The sequence below is a fragment of the Chelonoidis abingdonii genome, chromosome 7, assembly GCF_003597395.2.
Source record: "Chelonoidis abingdonii isolate Lonesome George chromosome 7, CheloAbing_2.0, whole genome shotgun sequence".
NCBI classification, from domain to species: Eukaryota; Metazoa; Chordata; order Testudines; family Testudinidae; genus Chelonoidis; species Chelonoidis abingdonii.
The window spans coordinates 111,407,892-111,428,431 of record NC_133775.1 but is presented as its reverse complement, the minus strand read 5'-3'; the positions used below and the strand labels follow the sequence as shown (position 1 = coordinate 111,428,431).

Genomic DNA, 20,540 nt, shown 5'->3' with positions numbered 1-20,540 from the left:
CTCCCACCCCTCTTGCCTAGCTCAGGTTACAGGCTCAGGTATAGTCCATCCCCTAAAGTCCTCCCCTGCTCTCCCATCCCCCATGCAGACAGCCCCTACTCCATCACAGTGTGGCTGTGCGAACTGCAGCTCGATTCAGTCACTTCTTCCAGCTTGTGATCTGGCTGCAAATCCAGTTCATCCCATCCTATTAAAAACAAGAGACCGGTATGAGCACTGGCCCCTTCCAACATCCCCTGGCTTGATTCCTTGTGGGGGTCTCTTTGCCAGATCACTGGCCCCTGGGTTTCTTCACTGACCTCTCCAACCCCTCTGGGCCTCACCCCCATACCTGGACTCCTTACCCAGACAGGGCTGAGCAGGCCTGGATTTGCCATTGGCGGTCCCGGTACGTAGGTAGGTTCAGTTCCTCTGCAATCTCTGCAGCTGGTGCTGCACCTGCTAGATCCTGCTTGTTGGCAAACACCAGCAAAGGGACACCGGTGAGACTCTCTTCCTCGATCAGCTCTGCCAGCTCCTGACGAAAGACAGAGCGAGCAGTAGGCCCTGAGCGCAGACAGCTGCAGGGCTCCGCTGCCAGGGCCTCATTCCAGGATCTTGCACCTGCCTTGTCACGTGAGTGGAATCTGGATGATGGCTTGTGGGGAAATCCCTCACCAAGTGTCACTGAGCTGGCACTTCTCTGCAAGGATCCCTGGGATACTGCCAATCCAGCAGGGGGTCAGAGAACAAACCACAAAGGGCAGGGAGTTTCACCCTCCCTGAGGCTGTCTGGAATTGGCACAGCCCTTCCTGGCATCCGTCCCCTACCAAAGGGAAAACCCAGCATCTGTAACCGGTGGGTAGCCTTGACCCCAGCCTGACTATGGCTTGGGATGTGAGTTAATCTCCTGGCTCCACCCTGGACTCTGCGACCTCAGGTGTGTTCTGCTCTGGGCCTCAGGTCCCATCAGTGTCATGGGGCTCACAAGCTGGGGAGGAAACATTCCTCACTACTACTGCCTTTGCTCCCTGCTGTGCCTTCCTTCAGCTCAGGATCCAACCAGCTGCTGGGGAACTACATTTCTCACCAATCCCTCCGCAGGGACGGGGGAGGTTTAGCAGGGGCTGGGATTCCAGCCCAGCTTACTCTCAGACTTGAGTAGTTAACAACCCTGGTTCTCTCTGCACTCTGCATCCCACAGATATCCCCCTCTCCCCCGAAAAGTCTTAAATGGCCAGTAGAAACTGTTATACTGGGCAAAGTAGCTGCCCCAGTAGCACAGCCAAGACTTAGTCCCGAAGACCGCCAGAAGCACGCACATCTGAGACCTGTCCCAGCACCCATAATGTCAAGCGCAATCAGCCCACAAGTCAGTGTATTTTCAGGGAGGCTGCATTGTACCTGTCCAGTCTCCTCAAAGCTTTTCTTGTCAGCACTGTCAATGACGTAAATCTGCCACCGGAACAAAAGGGAAAGTCACCCATTCACTTCTTGCTCCCCAGGGCACCCTGCAGGTCCCATCTTTATAGTCACCCTGCCCCCCAGGCACTCCTGGGTGGGCACTCACCTATTTTCCCTTTGCAGGTGGAACAAAGGCTCATGCTGTGGAACCCCAGGATTAGACCCCAGCTGGTCCAGCTTCCAACACTGCCTTGTGAATGGGGCCCCTTGGGTCGTCCCTGCCCACCTGGGGCTGGGCATCATACTCACCAGCATGTCTGTGTTGCCCAGATACTTCTTTCAGTAGCGGCGGATGGCACGCTGCCCACTGATGTCCCAGACATTCAGCCTGAAGCCATGTGAGTGCACACTTTTTATGTGGAACCCCTGCAAAGGGAAGCAAACCAGGCTGTAAATCCAGTCCGGGGAGGAGAGCCCACTTCACCCACCATGCACTAGGTCCGGGGTTCTGCACCTACCTGCGTGGGGGTGATGGTGCTGACCTCCTCCGATGCCAGGCACTTCAGCAGCGTGGTTTTTCTGGCATTGTCCAGCCCCAGCAGGACAATCCGCAGTTCCTGCTCCACGGAGCCCTTGAGCTTTTGGATGACAGTGAGCAGCCCCTGAAAGGACAAGGGGACCCTGAGTGGCCAGGGCTGCATCCCGAAGTCCCCCAGGCATGCCTGGGGTGCTGCAGAATCTCTGGCTGGGTGAGTTTGAGCTGGTTCAGAAGACATGCTGGGGGTGCAGTCAGGGAGTTGACTGATACAACCGACAACCAAGAGCCATCGTTTCTGGGATCTATCACATGTGATGCCACAGAACCTGCCTGGAGAGTGAAACTGAATATTTATGGCATTACAATTGGACTTGAAAATTTACTGAAGAGCTGACATCAGCCATCTCAGATGTGATTTACAATCATCTTCAACCCCTCCCAGAGCTGAAGTCACCCAACCCATTCTAACTAGCCCTGGACGTACTCTGAGCTACGGTGAGCCAGTTCACCGCAGAAATAGTTTTCAAAGACACAAGCTGAGCACTCAGTGTGTATGTGATGAAAGGACTACAGACCAACAGCCTCCTTACCCACAGCATGGCAGTAGTGGGCCTAGTGAGGAAGGTGGAAGAACTCGATGGAATATTTCATGATATTGGACTTTCGAATGGAGATCCAGTACAGATAATCCTAAAACACAATACTGCACCATAGAGCATACATACCCCTCGCAAGGTTCCTCTCCACTTACTTTATAGAGTGGAAACTGAGTTAAACAGAATTAAATAGATTGGCATAACAGAGAAAAATCTCCGAGCCAACAAAATGGTGTGCCCCATCAGCTCACAAGGCTGCCTAGGCTCCTCCAAACTTTCCCTACCAGGCACATTGCCACTCCCAACAGATAAGCTGCTGCTTTTTTCACTACACTGAGCTACTTCCAGCAAATCACAGTTACCCATTTCAGGTTCACTTTTACAAGCTGTACTAGCCACCAATCCATCACCCAGGGTTATTGGATTTTTCATAACTCATTCATCCCCCAGACGACGGGTGCACTGGTGGTGATACTGGAAGACTGAAGTGTCTAAGGAAATTGCTTGTGTAACTTGTGGTTAGCCAGTGGGGTAAGCCAAGGTCCTTTTTGTCTGGCTGGTTGGTTTGCCTTAGAGGTGGAAAACCCCAGCCTAGAGCTGTAACTGCCCTGTTTAGCAATTGGTCCTGAGTTGGCACTCTCAGTTGGGTCCCGCCAGAACCACAATCGTCACAGTGGCGTAGTGGGCAGGATCACCAGAACCAGATCAATTAAGCTTTGGTCAAACCCCACGCTATCACAAATTGAAAAATTGGGATTGGGAGTTGGTTGGTTAAAGATCAGTGACCATGAGCCAGCAAAAGCGTCAGCAAAAGCAATGAACCTGCAAGCCCTGATGGACAGCCTGCAGTTTGAACATGAGCCAAAAACTGGCAGAAATTCGAATGAAAGAGAAAAGCAAGCCTTGGCCAGCTGGAGGAAGAGAGCTATGAGAAAAGAAAGAGCTGCTGGCTGCTGAGGAGAGAGTTCGACAGATGCAACAAGAAACTGCTAGACTTTGGCTCGAAGTCAAAGAGCAAGGAAAACAGCAAAACTGTATCCTCTTGACAATCCAGTTTATAACTATTGTTGATATGTGGTATTACTCTGGGGCAGTTTTCTGCTGTTTAACCAGTTTTGCTATGGCCAGGGAGAGGGGATTCTAACCTGGTGGGTATAGCTGTTTGTCTGTTCAAGAAAGCAGTATGTCTGTGAATGGAGTTCTAAAATGTCTGTCTGATGTCTCAGAAGTGAATCTGGAGTTAAATCAAAAGCAAAAAGATCTCGTTGGGGACGAAAATATTCTCAGGAGCAGATTCAAGTAAATGGTCAGGTGGAAGCCCTAACTGAGGAGGAAAGGGTAATTTGTGATACAGTAAAAAAAAAAGAAAAAAAATAAACAAAAAATAAAAATAAAAAAATATAATAACAAAAAAAATAAAAAAAATACCCCAACCTTCTGTTTTACTGGCTGGATAAAAGTCACTGTGGGTCCCAGGAAGAGGGGTGCAGGGCCAGACTCCGTGACACAACCCATGTTCTATATGGTCCCAGTTTACATCAGTAACGTCACACAGGCTCCTAGCAGAGGAAGGAGCACCAGCACCAGCACCCTGGACAGAGCAGTTCTACTAGCAGTGAGGGCGTGGGGGAGCTAAAGGTGGCTCTGGGTTGGGTGCGGGAATTTGCAGACTGATGCCCTGAGGGAAGGGCAAAGAGGGTGCTGGGGGCAGTGGGGAAATGGCCCAGGGAAAGGTACTGAGAGCTTGGAGGGGATGCAGCAAGTGGCTGCCATCTAGAGGGTCCCTGGGCTGAGACTTGGAGTAGTGGGTGGGTGGGCCCACTCCGCCCCGCCCCGCCCCACCGCTCCTCGCTCCCAATGTGCCCCCCCTCCACTGCGGATTGCCACTGAGGAAGTGTCCAGACAATTGGCTGCAGTAGCCACTGAGGGAACTGGCTCGACTTCAGCAGACTGCAGTTCCCCCGGAAGGAGGGAGAACAGAGCATGACATGGCCAGAGGGCTGTGTCATGAAGAGGATGCCACGCTCCTGGGAGTGATGTGGGTCCTGAAGCAGAAGTGACAGTCATGAGATACCACCAGATGCGCATGCACCGACTAGCAGAGCTAATCGCCAGGATAGCCAGCAGGAGGCGCTGCAGTGGTGAGTGAACTCTGTGTCACCCTCATCAATGGAAAACACCTGGATCAAGCACTGCTGAGATGCCAGTGTCTCTTGCTAAGATTAATACAATGTAACCCAATTGCTGAATATGTTCCTGGGAAAAATCGGTTAGTAGCAGACACTCTATGACAGAGCCAGCATTGCACTCAACTATCCGAGCTCACAGATCCTGTAAAGGCATATGTGGATGCTGTGCGCACATATAGACCAGCATCAGAATTGAGGCTACACCTGCTCAAAAAAGCAACCTCAGCAGACATGCAACTTCAGGCAGTTCTAAGTTCCATTAGGGCCAACTGGCCCAAGTATCTAAAGGACAACAAGGAAATGACAAAACACTACTTTGTGGTACATGGACATTTAAAATGAGTCAAATAGACTCATGAATAAAAGCAACTGCATTGTAATTCCTGCAAAATGAGAGAAGAAATCCTAAACCTCACCTAGGAAGGTCATCAAGAACTAACTAAACATCAAACGCCATGAATGGGCCATCCAGTTAGTGTAGGCGCCGGGCATCAGCAAGGACATAAAGATAGTGTATTGGCATGTGAACACTGCGGAACTAACAGACCAACACAACACCCCTGCCAGACAGATCTTGGAAGAGACTAGCTGCAGATTTATGCCAAAGGACAGCATTATCTTATTGTCATGGACAGTTTTTTCAGGTATAAGGAAATAATGTACTTGAAAGACATAACATGTTGTAGTGTTATCGAGAAACTAAAGTGCACTTTTGCTCATTTTCATATTCCAAAACAACTAGTGATGGATGTGTAAAAGCAGCAGAGAATCCTGTGGCACCTTATAGACTAACAGACGTTTTGGAGCATGAGCTTTTGTGGGTGAATACCCACTTCGTCAGATGCATCTCCATGCTCCAAAACGTCTGTTAGTCTATAAGGTGCCACAGGATTCTCTGCTGCTTTTACAGATCCAGACTAACACGGCTACCCCTCTGATACAGTGATGGATGACGGACCCCATCTCATGGCAGCAGAATTTGAGTCATTCTGTAGGAAATATGACTTTGATCTTATTACTAGCAGCCCACATTACTCCCAAGCAAATGGAGATGCTGAGAGAGCTGGACAGGCAGCCAAGAAAATCCTGCAGGAGGAAGATCCATTCCTTGCTCTTCCAAGATACAGATCAACACCAATGGCAGCTCCGGGAGACAGGCCCACACAGCTCCTGATGGGAAGACAACTCAGAGCAACAGGTTGGAACAATCTCCAGCATGGCCAGACGTGGAGAGAGCAGCCCAACTGGATCAAAAAGCTAAAGAGCTTATGGGCAGCTTTATAACAGACATCAGTGAGAGAACTGCCGGGTCTAGCAGTGCACCTGGAGACCACATTCTTGGCAAACTTGATGGAGGAAAAAAAATTGACAACTCCAGCTCTTGTAAAGGAAAAGAATTAATCGCCCAGATCACGGATGATCCAGACTGACTGGGGAGAGTTCAACAGAAACCATTAACATCTACCGTTTGTTCCTTGGAAAGCGCCATCAATGGAGCAACTCTACAAATGGTGGGTGCAGATTCCAAACCTACCACAGCCAGTCGGCGACACTAACTGACAGGCAGGTGACCAAGTTGTTACACATTCAGGTCACGTAATTAGAAAACCAGTCCGCGACTTGGACACTTATCCGAGTGATACCGCACTTCAGAGACAGCGCACCACTGTCAATCCTGGATGTGGTGGGAATGCAGAACTGCAAGGGGGAGAGGTACTGTCCCTTACTGTTCAGTTGTAATGCACCTTTCTCAAGCTGCCCTCAGGCACTCAGGGCAGCACGTGAGAGGGGCTCATGAGTAGCACTGCAGCTGTGTTGTGCTAAGAGGGAAGCTCTGGAGCCAGGCCATACCTGGTGCAGAAGCGTGGCAGTAACGGAGGAGGGGAGGCTTGTAGGGCATTGTGGAGAGAATTGGGGCTGGCCCCAGAACCTCATGGGACCAGGCCAAGGGCTGCTGCTGCCCCCACCTCTTGGTTCATCTGCATTTCAAGCCAGGCCCCATTCCCAACCTGATTCAGGCCCCCAGCCACCTGGCCCCATCCCAGCTCTTAGCCTCTGGCCCCAGGGCGATCCCAGTTCCTGGCCTCCCACCACTTTGCTGATCCCAGCACTGCCCCCCTTGCTGACTATGAGCCAGACTCTGCCCCCTTTTGCCTAGGCCCTTGTGATGTTATAAGTGTAATGTAATATCTCATTGAAAGATGACAGGGCCAGAAAGAGTTAATTAACTGACCTGACCCATGGGTGAACCTTAAGGACTGGTTAGCAAGATATGTAAATGAACAGAGCTTTGAAATGCAGGTCTGCATTGTTAGAGGTAGAAGGGTAGATGTTTGCTCAGGTCTTGGGATGTCAGCAAACAAGTCTTGTCTATTGCTATAGTTTTAATTCACCCAGCGGCAGTCTGGGTCTTCCCCCGAAGACTTGGAGCACCGCCTGGTGAGTACAAGCGCTGCAGTGGGTGGCGCGTTTTTTTTATGTCCGCTCCCCTGCTTTGCCCCAGGCTCCCTGAATCCTCTGGGTGGCCCTGCCCGGCCCTGCTGCCCGGGGCATCGGGGGAGCGACAGGGCGAGATGGAGACGAGGGCCCGGCCCTACTGCCCGGGGCGTCGGGGGAGCGATGGAACGGGATGGGACGGTAACGAGGGCCCAGCCCTGTGCCCGGGGCATCAGGGGAGCGACGGGACGGGGACAAGGGCCCATCCCTGCTGCCCGGGGCCTCTGAGGAGCGACGGGACAGGATGGGGTGGGGATGAGGGCCCGGCCCTGCTGCCCGGGGCGTCTGGGGAGCGACGGGACGGGGACAAGGGCCCGGCCCTGCTGCCCGGGGCGTCGGGGGAGCGATGGGACAGGACGGGGACGAGGGCCCAGCCCTGCTGCCTGGGGAGTCGGGGGAGCAACGGGACGGGACGGGGACGAGGGCCCGACCCTGCTGCCCAGGGTGTCGGGGGAGCAATGGGATGGGACAGGGACGAGGGCCCGGCCCTGCTGCCCGGGGAGTCGGAGGAGCGACGGGACAGGACGGGACGGGAACGAGGGCCCGGCCCTGCTGCCCGGGGCGTCAGGGGAGCGACGGGATGGGACGGGGACGAGGATGAGGGCCCGGCCCTGCTGCCCGGGCTGTCGGGGGAGTGACGGGACAGGACGGGGACGAGGATGAGGGCCCGGCCCTGCTGCCCGGGGCGTTGGGGAAGCGACGGGACGGGACGGGACGGGGATGAGGGCCCAGCCCTGCTGTCTGGAGCGTCGCAGGAGTGACGGGACGGGATGGGACGGGGACGAGGGCCCGGCCCTGCTGCCCGGGGCGTTGGGGAAGCGACGGGACGGGACGGGACGGGGATGAGGGCCCAGCCCTGCTGTCTGGAGCGTCGCAGGAGTGACGGGACGGGATGGGACGGGGACGAGGGCCCGGCCCTGCTGCCCGGGGCGTTGGGGAAGCGACGGGACGGGACGGGACGGGGATGAGGGCCCAGCCCTGCTGTCTGGAGCGTCGCAGGAGTGACGGGACGGGATGGGACGGGGACGAGGGCCCGGCCCTGCTGCCCGGGGCGTTGGGGAAGCGACGGGACGGGACGGGACGGGGATGAGGGCCCAGCCCTGCTGTCTGGAGCGTCGCAGGAGTGACGGGACGGGATGGGACGGGGACGAGGGCCCGGCCCTGCTGCCCGGGGCGTTGGGGAAGCGACGGGACGGGACGGGACGGGGATGAGGGCCCAGCCCTGCTGTCTGGAGCGTCGCAGGAGTGACGGGACGGGATGGGACGGGGACGAGGGCCCGGCCCTGCTGCCCGGGGCGTTGGGGAAGCGACGGGACGGGACGGGACGGGGATGAGGGCCCAGCCCTGCTGTCTGGAGCGTCGCAGGAGTGACGGGACGGGATGGGACGGGGACGAGGGCCCGGCCCTGCTGCCCGGGGCGTTGGGGAAGCGACGGGACGGGACGGGACGGGGATGAGGGCCCAGCCCTGCTGTCTGGAGCGTCGCAGGAGTGACGGGACGGGATGGGACGGGGACGAGGGCCCGGCCCTGCTGCCCGGGGCGTTGGGGAAGCGACGGGACGGGACGGGACGGGGATGAGGGCCCAGCCCTGCTGTCTGGAGCGTCGCAGGAGTGACGGGACGGGATGGGACGGGGACGAGGGCCCGGCCCTGCTGCCCGGGGCGTTGGGGAAGCGACGGGACGGGACGGGACGGGGATGAGGGCCCAGCCCTGCTGTCTGGAGCGTCGCAGGAGTGACGGGACGGGATGGGACGGGGACGAGGGCCCGGCCCTGCTGCCCGGGGCGTTGGGGAAGCGACGGGACGGGACGGGACGGGGATGAGGGCCCAGCCCTGCTGTCTGGAGCGTCGCAGGAGTGACGGGACGGGATGGGACGGGGACGAGGGCCCGGCCCTGCTGCCCGGGGCGTTGGGGAAGCGACGGGACGGGACGGGACGGGGATGAGGGCCCAGCCCTGCTGTCTGGAGCGTCGCAGGAGTGACGGGACGGGATGGGACGGGGACGAGGGCCCGGCCCTGCTGCCCGGGGCGTTGGGGAAGCGACGGGACGGGACGGGACGGGGATGAGGGCCCAGCCCTGCTGTCTGGAGCGTCGCGGGAGTGACGGGACGGGATGGGACGGGGACGAGGGCCCGGCCCTGCTGCCCGGGGCGTCGGGGAAGCGACGGGACGGGACGGGACGGGGACGAGGGCCCAGCCCTGCTGCCCGGGGCGTCGGGGGAGCCATGTGATACTGGCTGTGAGGGGCTCGGATGCTGCAGGGAGGGGCTCTGACAGTGCCGTACCTTAGAGAGATCCAGTCTCTCCAGGTTCTCATCACTTGAGTAGCCCCCTGCCCATCAGCAGGAGCCGTGGCTTTGTCCTGCGTTCGTGGATCTCCTTTCCTCGAGTGCAGGGGCCTCGGCCAGGGCCAGCCACCACCTCTGAGTGGCCAGGCCCCGTCTGCTGCGGGAGCGGCGGTGCTGGGGTTCAGAGCTGGGCCCCGGGGCATGCAGCCCAGGGCCCTAGGGTGGTGGGGCTGGCCTTGCTGTGGCGGGGGGCTGTGCTGCAGGGAGGGAGGCTCCTCTGCAAACCCCAGTTCTAGCTGCGGTTTGGTTTCCATAGTGACACTTCCTGCGGTAGCGAAAAGAGGTAGTGAGCAGCCCTGTGAGCCTGGCAGTGAGTGTGCCGTGCCGCTCCTCTCGCCGGGGACGCCCGCAGCCTGCTGGCCTGCACGGGACCTGCCCGCCGAGCCGATGCTCCCTGCCCGCACAGCCCCCCGCTGAGGCATGCCTGGGAAAGCAAAGCACCTGGGCGTTCAAAGCGGCCACATGGTGAGTGCCCGGCCTGCTTGTGGCGAGTGGGTGGGAGCAGCGTTCGCCTGCTCTGGAGGTACGACCGAGCCACACCCAGCCCTTGTGGTTTTTGGCTTGCCCAGCCAGCAAGGCTCCCCCAGTGACACGGGGGCTGCACCCTCTCTACTGGCAGATCTACTCCTGGGTGGAGGCTGCCGGTGCTGCGTCACTAGGAGGCCCCAGCCCCAGGGTTCTGCCCCCACCCTGGACCGCTCTGCTTCAGAGGGAGGGACCCTGCCCCTTGGGGGGAAGCTGTCTCAGGCTCCCCTGCCCTCAAGATGGCTCGGTGCAGCCCATCCTCCCTCCCACACATCACTCTGCCTGCCTTCAGAGGGCACTGAGACAGTCAGGGCCTAGGTCTGCCCGTGGGTCAGCTGTGGGGGCTGCTGAGACCTGTGAAGTCTGTGCCAGATGCTGGGGGCCTTCCAGAGACGCCAGCAGCTCAGAGCCTCCTGCTCCAGGTGGATGCAGCATTGTCAGTCTGAGCTGGGTGCCGATGAGCCTGTTGCACAGTTCGGCATGTTGGGTAGGGACTAGGCCATGCAGGCTAGGGCTGTGCCCTGGCAACGCCGGGTGTGTGCGGAACCCAGGGCTAAAATTATGGAGGGGTGGGAGGACTCTGTGGGTTGGGAGTGAGGGGCATTAGCACAGCTGGGGGGGCATGGAATAATAGGGGTGGGGGTGGCTGGGTTGGGATCACAATGCACCAGCAGAATCTGGGGTGGGGAGCCCAGGAGGGGTGGTAGGGAGGCAGTGGCAGAGCTGGGTGGGGAGCCTGGGGTGGGGGTAGCAAGGGGGCACTGGCAGAACTGGGTGGGGATCCCGGGGTGGGGGTAGCAGTGGGGCAGTGGCAGAGCTGGGTGGGGAGCCCGGGGTGGAGGTAGCAGGGGGGAGAGTGGCAGAGCTGGGTGGGGAGCCCAGGAGGGGTAGCAGGTGGACAGTGGCAGAACTGGGTGGGGAGCCCAGGGTGGAGGTAGCAGGAGAGCAGTGGCAGAGTTGGGTGGCGAGCCCAGGATGGAGGTAGAAGGGGGGCAGTGGCAGAGATGGGTGGGGATCTCAGGGTGAGGGTAGCAGGGGAACAGTGGCAGAGCTGGGTGGGGAGCCCGGGGTGGGATTGGCAAGTGGACAGTGGCAGAGCTGGGTGGGAGCCCGGGGTGGGTTGGCAAGTGGACAGTGGCAGAGCTGGGTGGGAGCCCGGGGTGGGTTGGCAAGTGGACAGTGGCAGAGCTGGGTGCGGAGCCCGAGGTGGGGATAGCAAGGGGGCAGTGGCAGAGCTGGGTGGGGATTCTGGGGTGGGGTTGGCAGGTGGACAGTGGCAGAGCTGGGGGAGAATTTTCAGGTCTGGGCCCTGATGTTGGTTCCCTGATTTCTGGAGATGCTGGCTGGCTCTGCCTCCTGGAGAGTCCAACCTTCCAGCATCAGGGCAGCTGACATCCCATCACAGGCAGCCTCACACGCTGTGCAAAGCCCTGGGTGTCTCTGCTCCTCAGCACCCAGGAGGGGAGCACTTCTCTGTCACTGCTGGGATGTGAGCCCTGCTTAGGGAGGGATGCCTGGCTGCCGTGTCCCCAGAGCTAGGAGCCCAAGGGTGCCCCAGGGCTGGCAGGGCTGTAACTGGGCCTGGCCTGTTGGGGGCAGCATCCCCTGACATTAGCCAGGAGAGAGCACACTGCACCGCCTGCGCCCTGCTCTGTGCCATGAGCCCCCAGCTGGGAGTTCTTTGGCGAGGGGAGGTCTGCCTAGCTACATGGCTGGGTGCTGCCGCTCAGAAATGCCCACACTAAGGGATCTGGGTCTCCCCGAGCCCCAGACCTGGGAAATGGCCTGCAATTGTTAGTGTGCTGGAGGCTGTGGCTTCCTCTCCCTTTTCCTGCCCTCCCTCCTCTTCCTGTGCCCTGGAGGCTGCTACACTTCTCCCCAGGCAGCTGCAGTGTCACAGATGATAGCATCAGCCCTTTCTCAATCACCTCGCTGTGCTGAGCGAGGAGGGCAGGTCAGAGTGTGCCCAGCGTGCCAGCTGACTCCCGCCCCAGCCCTGCAGGAGCCCGGCTGCATGCGAGCACCAAATGGCTCCTGGCTACTGCACAGACGAAGCACCCTGGCGGGGAGACACCTGGCAGCCGGTGTCCTTGCACTCTCCTTGGCTGACTCATCCCTCGCACCAGGGGCTGCCTGGGCTGGCCTCCCTGCTCCCCATAGCTGCAAGGTGCAGGGCCCAGGATCCTGGCTGACCTCTCCTCCTCCTGTCCTTGCAGGGCCTGGCTGTGTCAGATGGAGGTGAGTCAGACGCTGCCTGGGAGATGCGCGGGTGGTGTTAGGAGGAGCCCAAGAGCAGTAACCAGCTTAGCTCAATGCCCAGCCCTAGTGGGACGGGACCAGGAGCCCTTAGGGCGGCTCAGCTGGATGGTACAGAGCCCCTGCCTGGCCTACACAGCACCCAGAGCCATGGGACTCCCCGTGGGGGGCAGAGTTCCCTCCTATCCTTCCCCATTCACATCCCCCAGGACAGGGCTGGATGCACAGGCACTAGCCTGGCTGATGCCCGGCCCCCTGCCCTGTGCCAGCTTGGCTCCCTCTGGACCCCTGGGCTGTTGGCAAAGGCTGGTGCCCCTCTCCTGACAGGGAGACTCGCCCGTTCCTGAGCCCAAGGGCCCAGGCCCACTGCAGGTTGTGCACCCCTCTCCGAGCTGTCCCAGGCTCTCTGCAGCTGCCGTACTCCTGCTCAGGTCACGTTTGGAAGAGTCTCTCGCCCAGCGTGTCAGAGGGGTCCTGTGTGGCCTGTGTGCCCTAGGTCTGGTGGCTCTGCTCTGGAGTGCCTGGCTTCAGGGCTCCCGGGTCTGCCCTGCTTTGACAGCGCCTCTCACACCATCCCCTCCAGGTGGGCAGGGAGCAGGACTGGCTCCAGGGAGTGGGGCAGGGCCTGACCTCTCTATCTGCATCTCAGAGTTAAACAGCTCCGGGGCCCGGGGCAGTAGCCACAGTGTGCACAGCCTGCCTGGTGCCCAGAGCGCAGGCTACACTGCGCAGCTGCCTGTGGCCAGCTGGGCTGAGTCCTTCGAGACACTGCTGCAGGACCGGGTGGCCGTCACCTACTTCACCGTGAGTGCCAGGGTGTGTCAGACCCTGCCGGGCCCAGCCCACTCCACTCACTGCCCTCAGCCCTCAGTTCCCCCCATTCTCCAGCTGCTTACTGTGCAGGGACTCCAGGCAGCGGGGGGCAGAGGGTGGGGGTTGCGCTGGTAACCCTGGTGGAGGATGGGCTGCCGCCCGGGCGGGAGCTGGGCTGGCCCCTTGGGCTGGGATTGGGCTGGCCCCCTGAGCGGGGGCTGGTCTGGTCCCTGGGCAGGAGTTGGGCTGGCTCCCCGGGCGGGGGCTGGGCTGCCCCCTGGGTGGAGGTTGGGCTGGTCCCCTGGGCGGAGGCTGAGCTGGTCCCTGGGCAAGGGTTGGGCTGGCTCCCCGGGTGGGGGTTGGGCTGGCACCCCGGGCGTGGGCTGGGCTGGGCTGGTACCCTGGGTGGAGGCTGGGCTGCTCCCTGGGTGGGGGTTGGGCTGGTACTCCGGGCAGGGTAGTGGCACTGGTGAGGCTGATGCCACCGTGCTCCTCTCCTGCTCCCCAGGAGTTTTTGAAGAAGGAGTTTAGCGCTGAGAACGTTTACTTCTGGCAGGCGTGTGAGCGATTCCAGCAGATCCCAGCCAGGAACACGCAGCAGGTACCGGGCCCAAAGGGGGCAGCGGGTTGGCCCCCACTCCTGACAATGGGAGCATAGCTAGCCAGGCACACACTGAGGCTCAGACCTGGGCTGCCCCCCACAGAGAAGCACATGCCAGGGCATCTGAAGGGACCAGGGTGTCAGCTGAAGCTCAGTGGAGACCCTGCTCAGAGGGGAGCTGCAGCCAATAGCTAACGGGTGAGGGGATGGAGAATAGCATGGAGTGCCCTTGGCTATTGTGTGCTGCGCCAGTCGCCCCGGGGGCCATGCAAAACTGACGGGCTCTAAGAGAAGGATATTGCCAATGATCAAGGGCTGGAGAGACAGAGCAGACGGGGATTGTTCCCTTAGCAAGACGAGGAAATGGGGCATGGTCTAGAGATGGAACCTTGGGACCGTCTGTCTGGCACACAAGAACAAGGGGAAGTAGGTAATTAATCCTCCGCCCCAGTGTACATAGCCAGTGGAACTCATTGACACAGGATGTCAGTGTGGCCAAGAACTAGTCAGAGCCTGAGAGGAGCTGGCCATGTGAATGGATAACGGGGTATGCAGAGCTATAACAGTGCAGATGGCATTTGGAAGGGCTAAAACCTCCTGCCTTGGGGCTTCAGCCAATCTCTGGCTGGTAGGGGTCAGGAGCAGGGCTCCTATACTCTCCTCGAAGCATCTGGTGCTGGGCGCTGAGGCAAGGGCTACTGGGCTGGAGGGCCCATGGGACTGGCCCAGCCTAGCCGTTCCTGGGTTCCCAAGGGGTTGGCGCAAGGTGGTGCCTGCACTTGGAGACTGGCTGGTGACCATGCTCTGCATGTGTTCCCACGCACACTGGCAAGGGGCTCGGCCTCCCCTGTGATAACTCTGTCTCCACAGCTGGCCCAGGAGGCCCGGCGGATCTATGAGGAGTTCCTGTCCAGCCACGCGGTCAGCCCCGTTAACATCGACCGGCAGGCCTGGATCGGGGAAGAAATGCTGGCCACGCCCACCCCAGACATGTTCCGAGTCCAGCAGCTCCAGGTGAGCATTGTCCCTGCCCATCCCCCCGGCCAGGGGCGAAGGGCCATGGAGCCATCCCCCACGGCTCAGGATGGACAAGCTGGGGATGTATACCCTCCCCCAACTCTCAGCTGGAAGTAGGAGGTGGGAATCCAGAGTTCCTGATTCTGGGACTTGTCCCTCTGCTTCTGAGAGTCAGGTCTGTCTCTAGGGGCCTTTCACGGAGGGTGAGGGAGTCCGGGCCTGCACCCCTCTTCCTGGGACTCACAGTGACTCTCAGCCAGCCAGTAAAACAGAAGGTTTGTTGGACAACAGGAATGCAGGTTACAGCAGAGCTTGTAGGCACAGCCAGGACCCCTCAATCATGTCCTTCTGGGGGTTCAGGGTGTTTGGATCCCAGCTTTGGATTGCCTGAATTCCAACCACCCAGCCCAAAACCGAAACTAAAAACTAACTCCCCTCCAGCCGGCCCCTTCCTTTGTCTCTCCTTTGTCTGGGTTCCTGGGCAAAGGTGCTGACCCCCTCCCCCCCACCTGGCTCAGGTTACAGGCCTAGGTCCAGTCCCTCACCTAAAGTCCTCCCCGGCTCTCCCATCCCCCACACAGACAGTCCCTACTGCGTCACATCTCTCCCCCCTTCGAGACTGAACTGAGCGGGGTCACTCTGCCCAGAGACCTGGGGAAGTTCAGGGCCCCCTCTCCGGGACAACGCGTCCGCTATCAGGTTGGCACTTCCCTTCACATGGACCACGTCCATGTCATAGTCCTGCAGGAGCAGGCTCCACCTCAGGAGCTTGGCGTTGGCTCCTTTCATCTGGTGCAGCCAGGTCAGGGGAGAGTGGTCGGTGTACACGGTGAAGTGTCGCCCAAGAGATATGGCTCTAGCTTCTTAAGGGCCCACACCATGGCCAGGCATTCCTTCTCGATGGCCGCATAGTTTTGCTCCCGGGTAGCAACTTCTTGCTCAGGTACACGAATGGGGTGTCTCTCCCCCTTTTCATCCTCCTGCATTAACACCGCCCCCAGTCCCGTGTCTGAGGCGTCGGTGAACACCATAAAGGGTTTGTCAAAATCTGGGTTTGCCAGAACTGGGCCACTAACCAGAGCCTCCTTCAGCGCCCGGAAAGCCTCCTGGCACTGCTCGGTCCAGATCACCTTGTCTGGCTTCCCCTTCTTGCACAGCTCAGTGATGGGGGGCCGGCTATGGCACTAAAGTGGGGCACGAACCTTCGATAGTACCCCGCCATCCCAATAAAGGCCTGGACCTGCTTTTTGGTTGGGGAGCAGGCCAGTCTCTGATCACCTCCACCTTGGCTGGTTCCGGCTTCAGGCAGCCGCTCCCACCGCGATGGCCCGATGGCCCAAATCAATATGAGGAATAAGATACTTCAGCCTTCATCCCCACCTTGCACTTCTCAGCCTTCCAGGACGGTTAGCTTCAGTTTACGGCAGCCTCCCACAGATTCGGTCCAAAGACTGTTTAACCTGGGAGCACGATGGCTTGCACTGCAGTTCTCCTTGGTTTCAACCTGGCTAGAACAGGGCATCCAATCCCTGGATTGAACTAACCTCGTTATCCTAGGTTTAGCTGGCTAGCAAGACGGCCCCTGAGAGTTCCACTACATTCATCTGGACACAGTCAATAACTCATGCTCAAACTAGGCTGGCAAAGGTGGTGCCACAGGATTTCTCTCCATCCCCTCAGTAGCTGATCCACCCGGAGGCGCTGGAAGGTGGCCGCGCGATCCCTTGAGGCCAAGGGCAGGGTCAGAAACTCAGAGAGCCCCAGAGGGTGATAAAGGCCGATTTCAGCCTGGCATCTGCGTCCAGCGGCACTTGCCAGTAGCCCTTGGAGATCCATGGTGGTGAGGTACCGAGCACCTCCCAGCTTGTCTAGGAGCTCGTCAGGCCTGGGCATGGGTAGGCATCAGATACGGTGATGGCATTGAGCTTTCGATAGTCCACACAGAACCGGATTGACCCATCCTTCTTGGGGACCAGCACCACTGGCGAGGCCCAAGGGCTGGAAGACTGCTGGATCACCCCCAAAGCCAGCATGTCCCTGACCTCTCTTTCCAGATCCTGGGCAGTTTTACCAGTGACCCGAAAAGGGGAGCATCTTATAGGGGGATGTGACCCGGTCTCCACCCTGTGACAGTCAAATTAGTGCGTCCAGGCTGGTTGGAAAACAGCTGTCGGTACAGATGCAGCACCCCTCTGATCTCAGCGTGCTGGGCCAGGGTCAGCTGATCAGAGAGGGAATCGCCTCCAGGGGGGAACCAGCTTTTGTCCCAGGGAATAGATCCACTAAAGGGTCATCTCCCTGCCCCTCCCAGTGTCCACACACGGCCAACACCACATTTCCCCCTGTCATAGTATGGTTTCATCATGTTCACATGGTACACCCGACGGTGATGTGCCCGTTTGACAGCTCCACCACATAGTTTACCTCATTTAGTTGCTTGATAACCTTGAAGGGCCCTTCCCAGGCGGCCTGGAGTTTGTTTTTCCTCACGGGGATGAGAACCATCACCTGATCCCCGGTGGCAAAGGCACGGGCCCGGGCCGTGCGGTCATACCAGACCTTCTGCTTCCTCTGGGCTCGGGCCAGATTCTCCCTGGCCAGGCCCATGAGCTCGGCCAGTCTTTCCCGGAAGGTCAGGACATACTCCACCACTGACTCTCCCTCGGAGTGGCCTTCCCCTCCCATTCATCTCTCATCAGGTCCAGGGGCCCCCTTACCCGCCTTCCATATAACAGTTCGAAAGGCGAAAACCCGGTAGATTCCTGGGGACCTCCCTGTACGCGAACAGCAGTGAGGTAAGTACTTTGTCCCAGTCCTGCGGGTGCTGGTTCATAAATGTTTTTAGCATCATCTTCAGCGTCCCGTTGAACCTTTCCACCAGCCCGTTGGACTGGGGGTGATACGCTGAGGCCCAGTTGTGCTGGACCCCACATTTCTGCCATAAGGACCGGAGCAGGGTCGACATGAAGTTGGACCCCTGGTCCGTTAAGACCTCCTTGGGGAACCCACCCGGCTGAAAATTGTCAGCAGCGCATCTGCCACTGTGTCTGCTTCGATAGAGGACAAGGCCACCGCCTCGGGGTAGCGAGTGGCAAAATCTACCACCACCAGATGTATTTCTTCCCGACCGGGTCGTCTTGCTGAGAGGTCCCACTATGTCCATGGCCACCTTCTGGAAAGGTTCTTCTATGATGGGTAAAGGCCTCAAAACCGCTTCCCCTTGTCCCAGGCCTTCCCCACCCTCTGGCAGGGGTCACAGGATTGGCAGTACTGTCGGACATGGGTAAAGACCCCAGGCCAGTAAAAGTTCTGTAGCAGCCTCTGCCTGGTGCGCCGGATTCCCTGGTGCCCTGCGAGAGGGATGTCATGGCCAGGTACAGTAGCTTGTGGCAAAACTTCTGGGGAACCACCAGCTGCCTCCTGATCCCCATGACTCTACCTCCCCTGGGGGAGCCCATTCTCGGTACAGGAACCCCTTCTCCCACAGGAACCTCTCCTTGCAACCTCTCCTCAGGGTCTGTTCCGCACTAAGGTCAGCCCGGTCCCTGGGCTTCCGCAAGGAGGGATCTTTCTGCAACTCGGCCTGTAACTCAGCAGCTGGGACAGGGAAGGGGACCTGCTCTCTCTTGCTAGCTGGGTCTGAGGCCGCATCCTCTCTGAGCCGTGTCCCTGGGCGTTCCCTCCCCACCAGGTTAGGGTCCTGCGCCTCAGGCAGAGTACCTTCCCCGTTGTCAGGGCGCAGTGCCTCTCGCCGACTCTGACTACGAGTCACGACCAGGGCACCCCGGGCGTTACTTGGCCAGTCCTTGAGGTCCCCTCCCATTAACACCTCCGTGGGCAAATGTGGGTGTACCCCCACGTCCTTGGGGCCCTCCTTGGCCCCCCACTTCAAGTGTACCCTCGCCACAGGCACCTTGAATGGGGTCCCGCCCACGGCTATCAGGGTCAGGTAGGTGTCGGGCACCATCCGATCTGAGCCTACCACCTCGGGTCGGGCAAGCGTCACCTCTGCACCTGTGTCCCAGTACCCAGTGACCTTCCTCCCATCTACCTCCAGGGAAACAAGGCACTCTTTCCGGAGGGGCAGCCCTGCGGCCACCCTGTAAACCAAAAACTCGGAGCCTGGAGCATCCAGCCCCCCGGAGGAGCTGACCTGGGGGTCTTTTCCCTCCTTCACAGGTGGTACGCTGCCAGCCCCGCTTTCCTGGGAATGTTGCCCCTCATCCGACTGGGTCTTTACCCAGTCAACCCTCTGCGAGTTGGGTCTGCTTGGTCTGTCCCTGAGCTTGGGGCACTGGTCCCGTATGTGGCCTCGTTGGCCACAGTGACAGCAGCCCATGTCTCGTGGGTCCCCTCGAGTGGGTTGGATGGACCTGACGCTGGATGTTCTCCTTTGGTGGGGCTTCTCCATAGGCCCCCACTGGGAGGTCCCATGGTGACTCTCTCTCTGCGTTGAGGCAGGCCTGCTCCTTCAAGATTCCTCCCTGCCATCCCCTGCCCGACTGTCCACAAATTGGTCGGCCAGCTGGCCTGCGTGTTGCGGGTTCTCGGGCTTCTGGTCCATCAACCACAGCCTCAGGTCGGATGGGCACTGCTCGTACAGTTGCTCCAGTATGAACAGGTCAAGCAGGTCCTCTTTAGTTTGGGCCTCAGCTGTCCACTTGCGGGCAAACCCCTGGGCCCGGTTGACCAGTTGTAGGTATGTGACCTCACAGGTTTTACGCTGACTCCAGAACCTTTTCCAATACGTCTCAGGAGTCAGCCCAAACTCGCGGAGCAGGGCCTGTTTGAACAGCTCATAGTCAGTCCCCTGTCTCTGCCCCTTTCATTCGGCTGTACACCTCCACGGCTGTGGAGTCCAGTAAGGGGGTGAGAACTGCGATCCTGTCTGCAGGGCCAACCCCGTGCAGCTCGCAGGCATTCTCAAAGGCCGTCAGGAAGGTATCTATGTCCTCCCCCTCCTTACGCCGGACCAGGAAGTGCTTATCAAAGCTCTTTGTAGGCTTGGGTCCCCCCTCACTCACTGCAGCCGGGGCCTCACTGCTCCTCAGCCGGGCCAGTTCAAGCTCATACTTACGCTGGTTCTCCTTCTCCTCCAGCTCACGCTGGTGCTGGTTCTACTCATGTTTACACTGGTTCTCCCGCTCCTTCAATTCTTGCCTCCGTAACTCGAGCTCTTACAGTCTCAGCTCCCTCTCATGTTCCATCCACATCCGTTCCAGGGACGGGGAGCTCCGCCGGGCCAATCCCCTGCTGGCCGCCGGGGTCAGGGTGCCCTCGGTATTCACTGGGGTTCCCCCAACCCCTCCCCTAGATATAGGTGGGCAGGGTCTCGGGGTGTCCTCAGCAGCAGTCTGGCCCCTCCCAGCCACGTCAGGCCCCGTGGCCCATGCTGCATCCACTGTGCGGCTTCCCTCAGGGACTGAGCTCAGTTCACCCAAGCGATCCTTCTCCTCCAGCTGGGCAATTAGCTGTTCTTTGGTGGACCTCCCAATGCGCAGCCCCCTCTGCTTGTACAGCTCCACCAGGTCTTTCTTAAGGTGCTTAGCATACATCTTCCTGCTGGCCACTCAACGTCCTGTGCTCTCCGCTTCTCACCGCTTCCAGGGAGACCCCTCGTGCACAAGCCCTTTTTAGGTCACCCCCACTCTGCCAGGGTCGAGCTGCAGACTCCTCCGCCCCTGGGACTGCTCCTGCAATCCCCCCGGGGGACCCTGTTACTGCAAAGTCCTTTGCTCTGGTCACACACTTCCAGGGGTTAAATCACCTCCTGAAACC

The 20,540-nt window shown here is 59.2% G+C and overlaps 1 protein-coding gene and 1 pseudogene across 4 annotated transcripts in view; one reads left to right on the top strand and one right to left on the bottom strand.

Annotated features, from left to right (window-relative positions):
• Window positions 1-139: 139 nt before the first annotated feature.
• On the bottom strand, window positions 140-2,754 carry LOC116833306 (ADP-ribosylation factor-like protein 3; annotated as a pseudogene).
• A 6,810-nt stretch (window positions 2,755-9,564) lies between these two features.
• Window positions 9,565-20,540, top strand: part of RGS14 (regulator of G protein signaling 14) — an 18,690-nt gene continuing 7,714 nt past the window's right edge. For 2 of the 4 annotated variants that reach the window (XM_032794757.2, XM_032794753.2), the window contains exons 1-5: window positions 9,566-10,015; window positions 12,292-12,313; window positions 12,981-13,135; window positions 13,653-13,745; window positions 14,616-14,759. In XM_032794757.2, coding sequence (XP_032650648.1) covers window positions 9,971-10,015; window positions 12,292-12,313; window positions 12,981-13,135; window positions 13,653-13,745; window positions 14,616-14,759 — 459 coding nt within the window. In that variant the 5' untranslated portion in view covers window positions 9,566-9,970. Of the gene's footprint in view, window positions 10,016-10,246; window positions 10,563-12,291; window positions 12,314-12,980; window positions 13,136-13,652; window positions 13,746-14,615; window positions 14,760-20,540 lie in introns of those variants that run through there. The other 2 variants (XM_032794754.2, XM_032794756.2) reach the window with 2 other exon arrangements.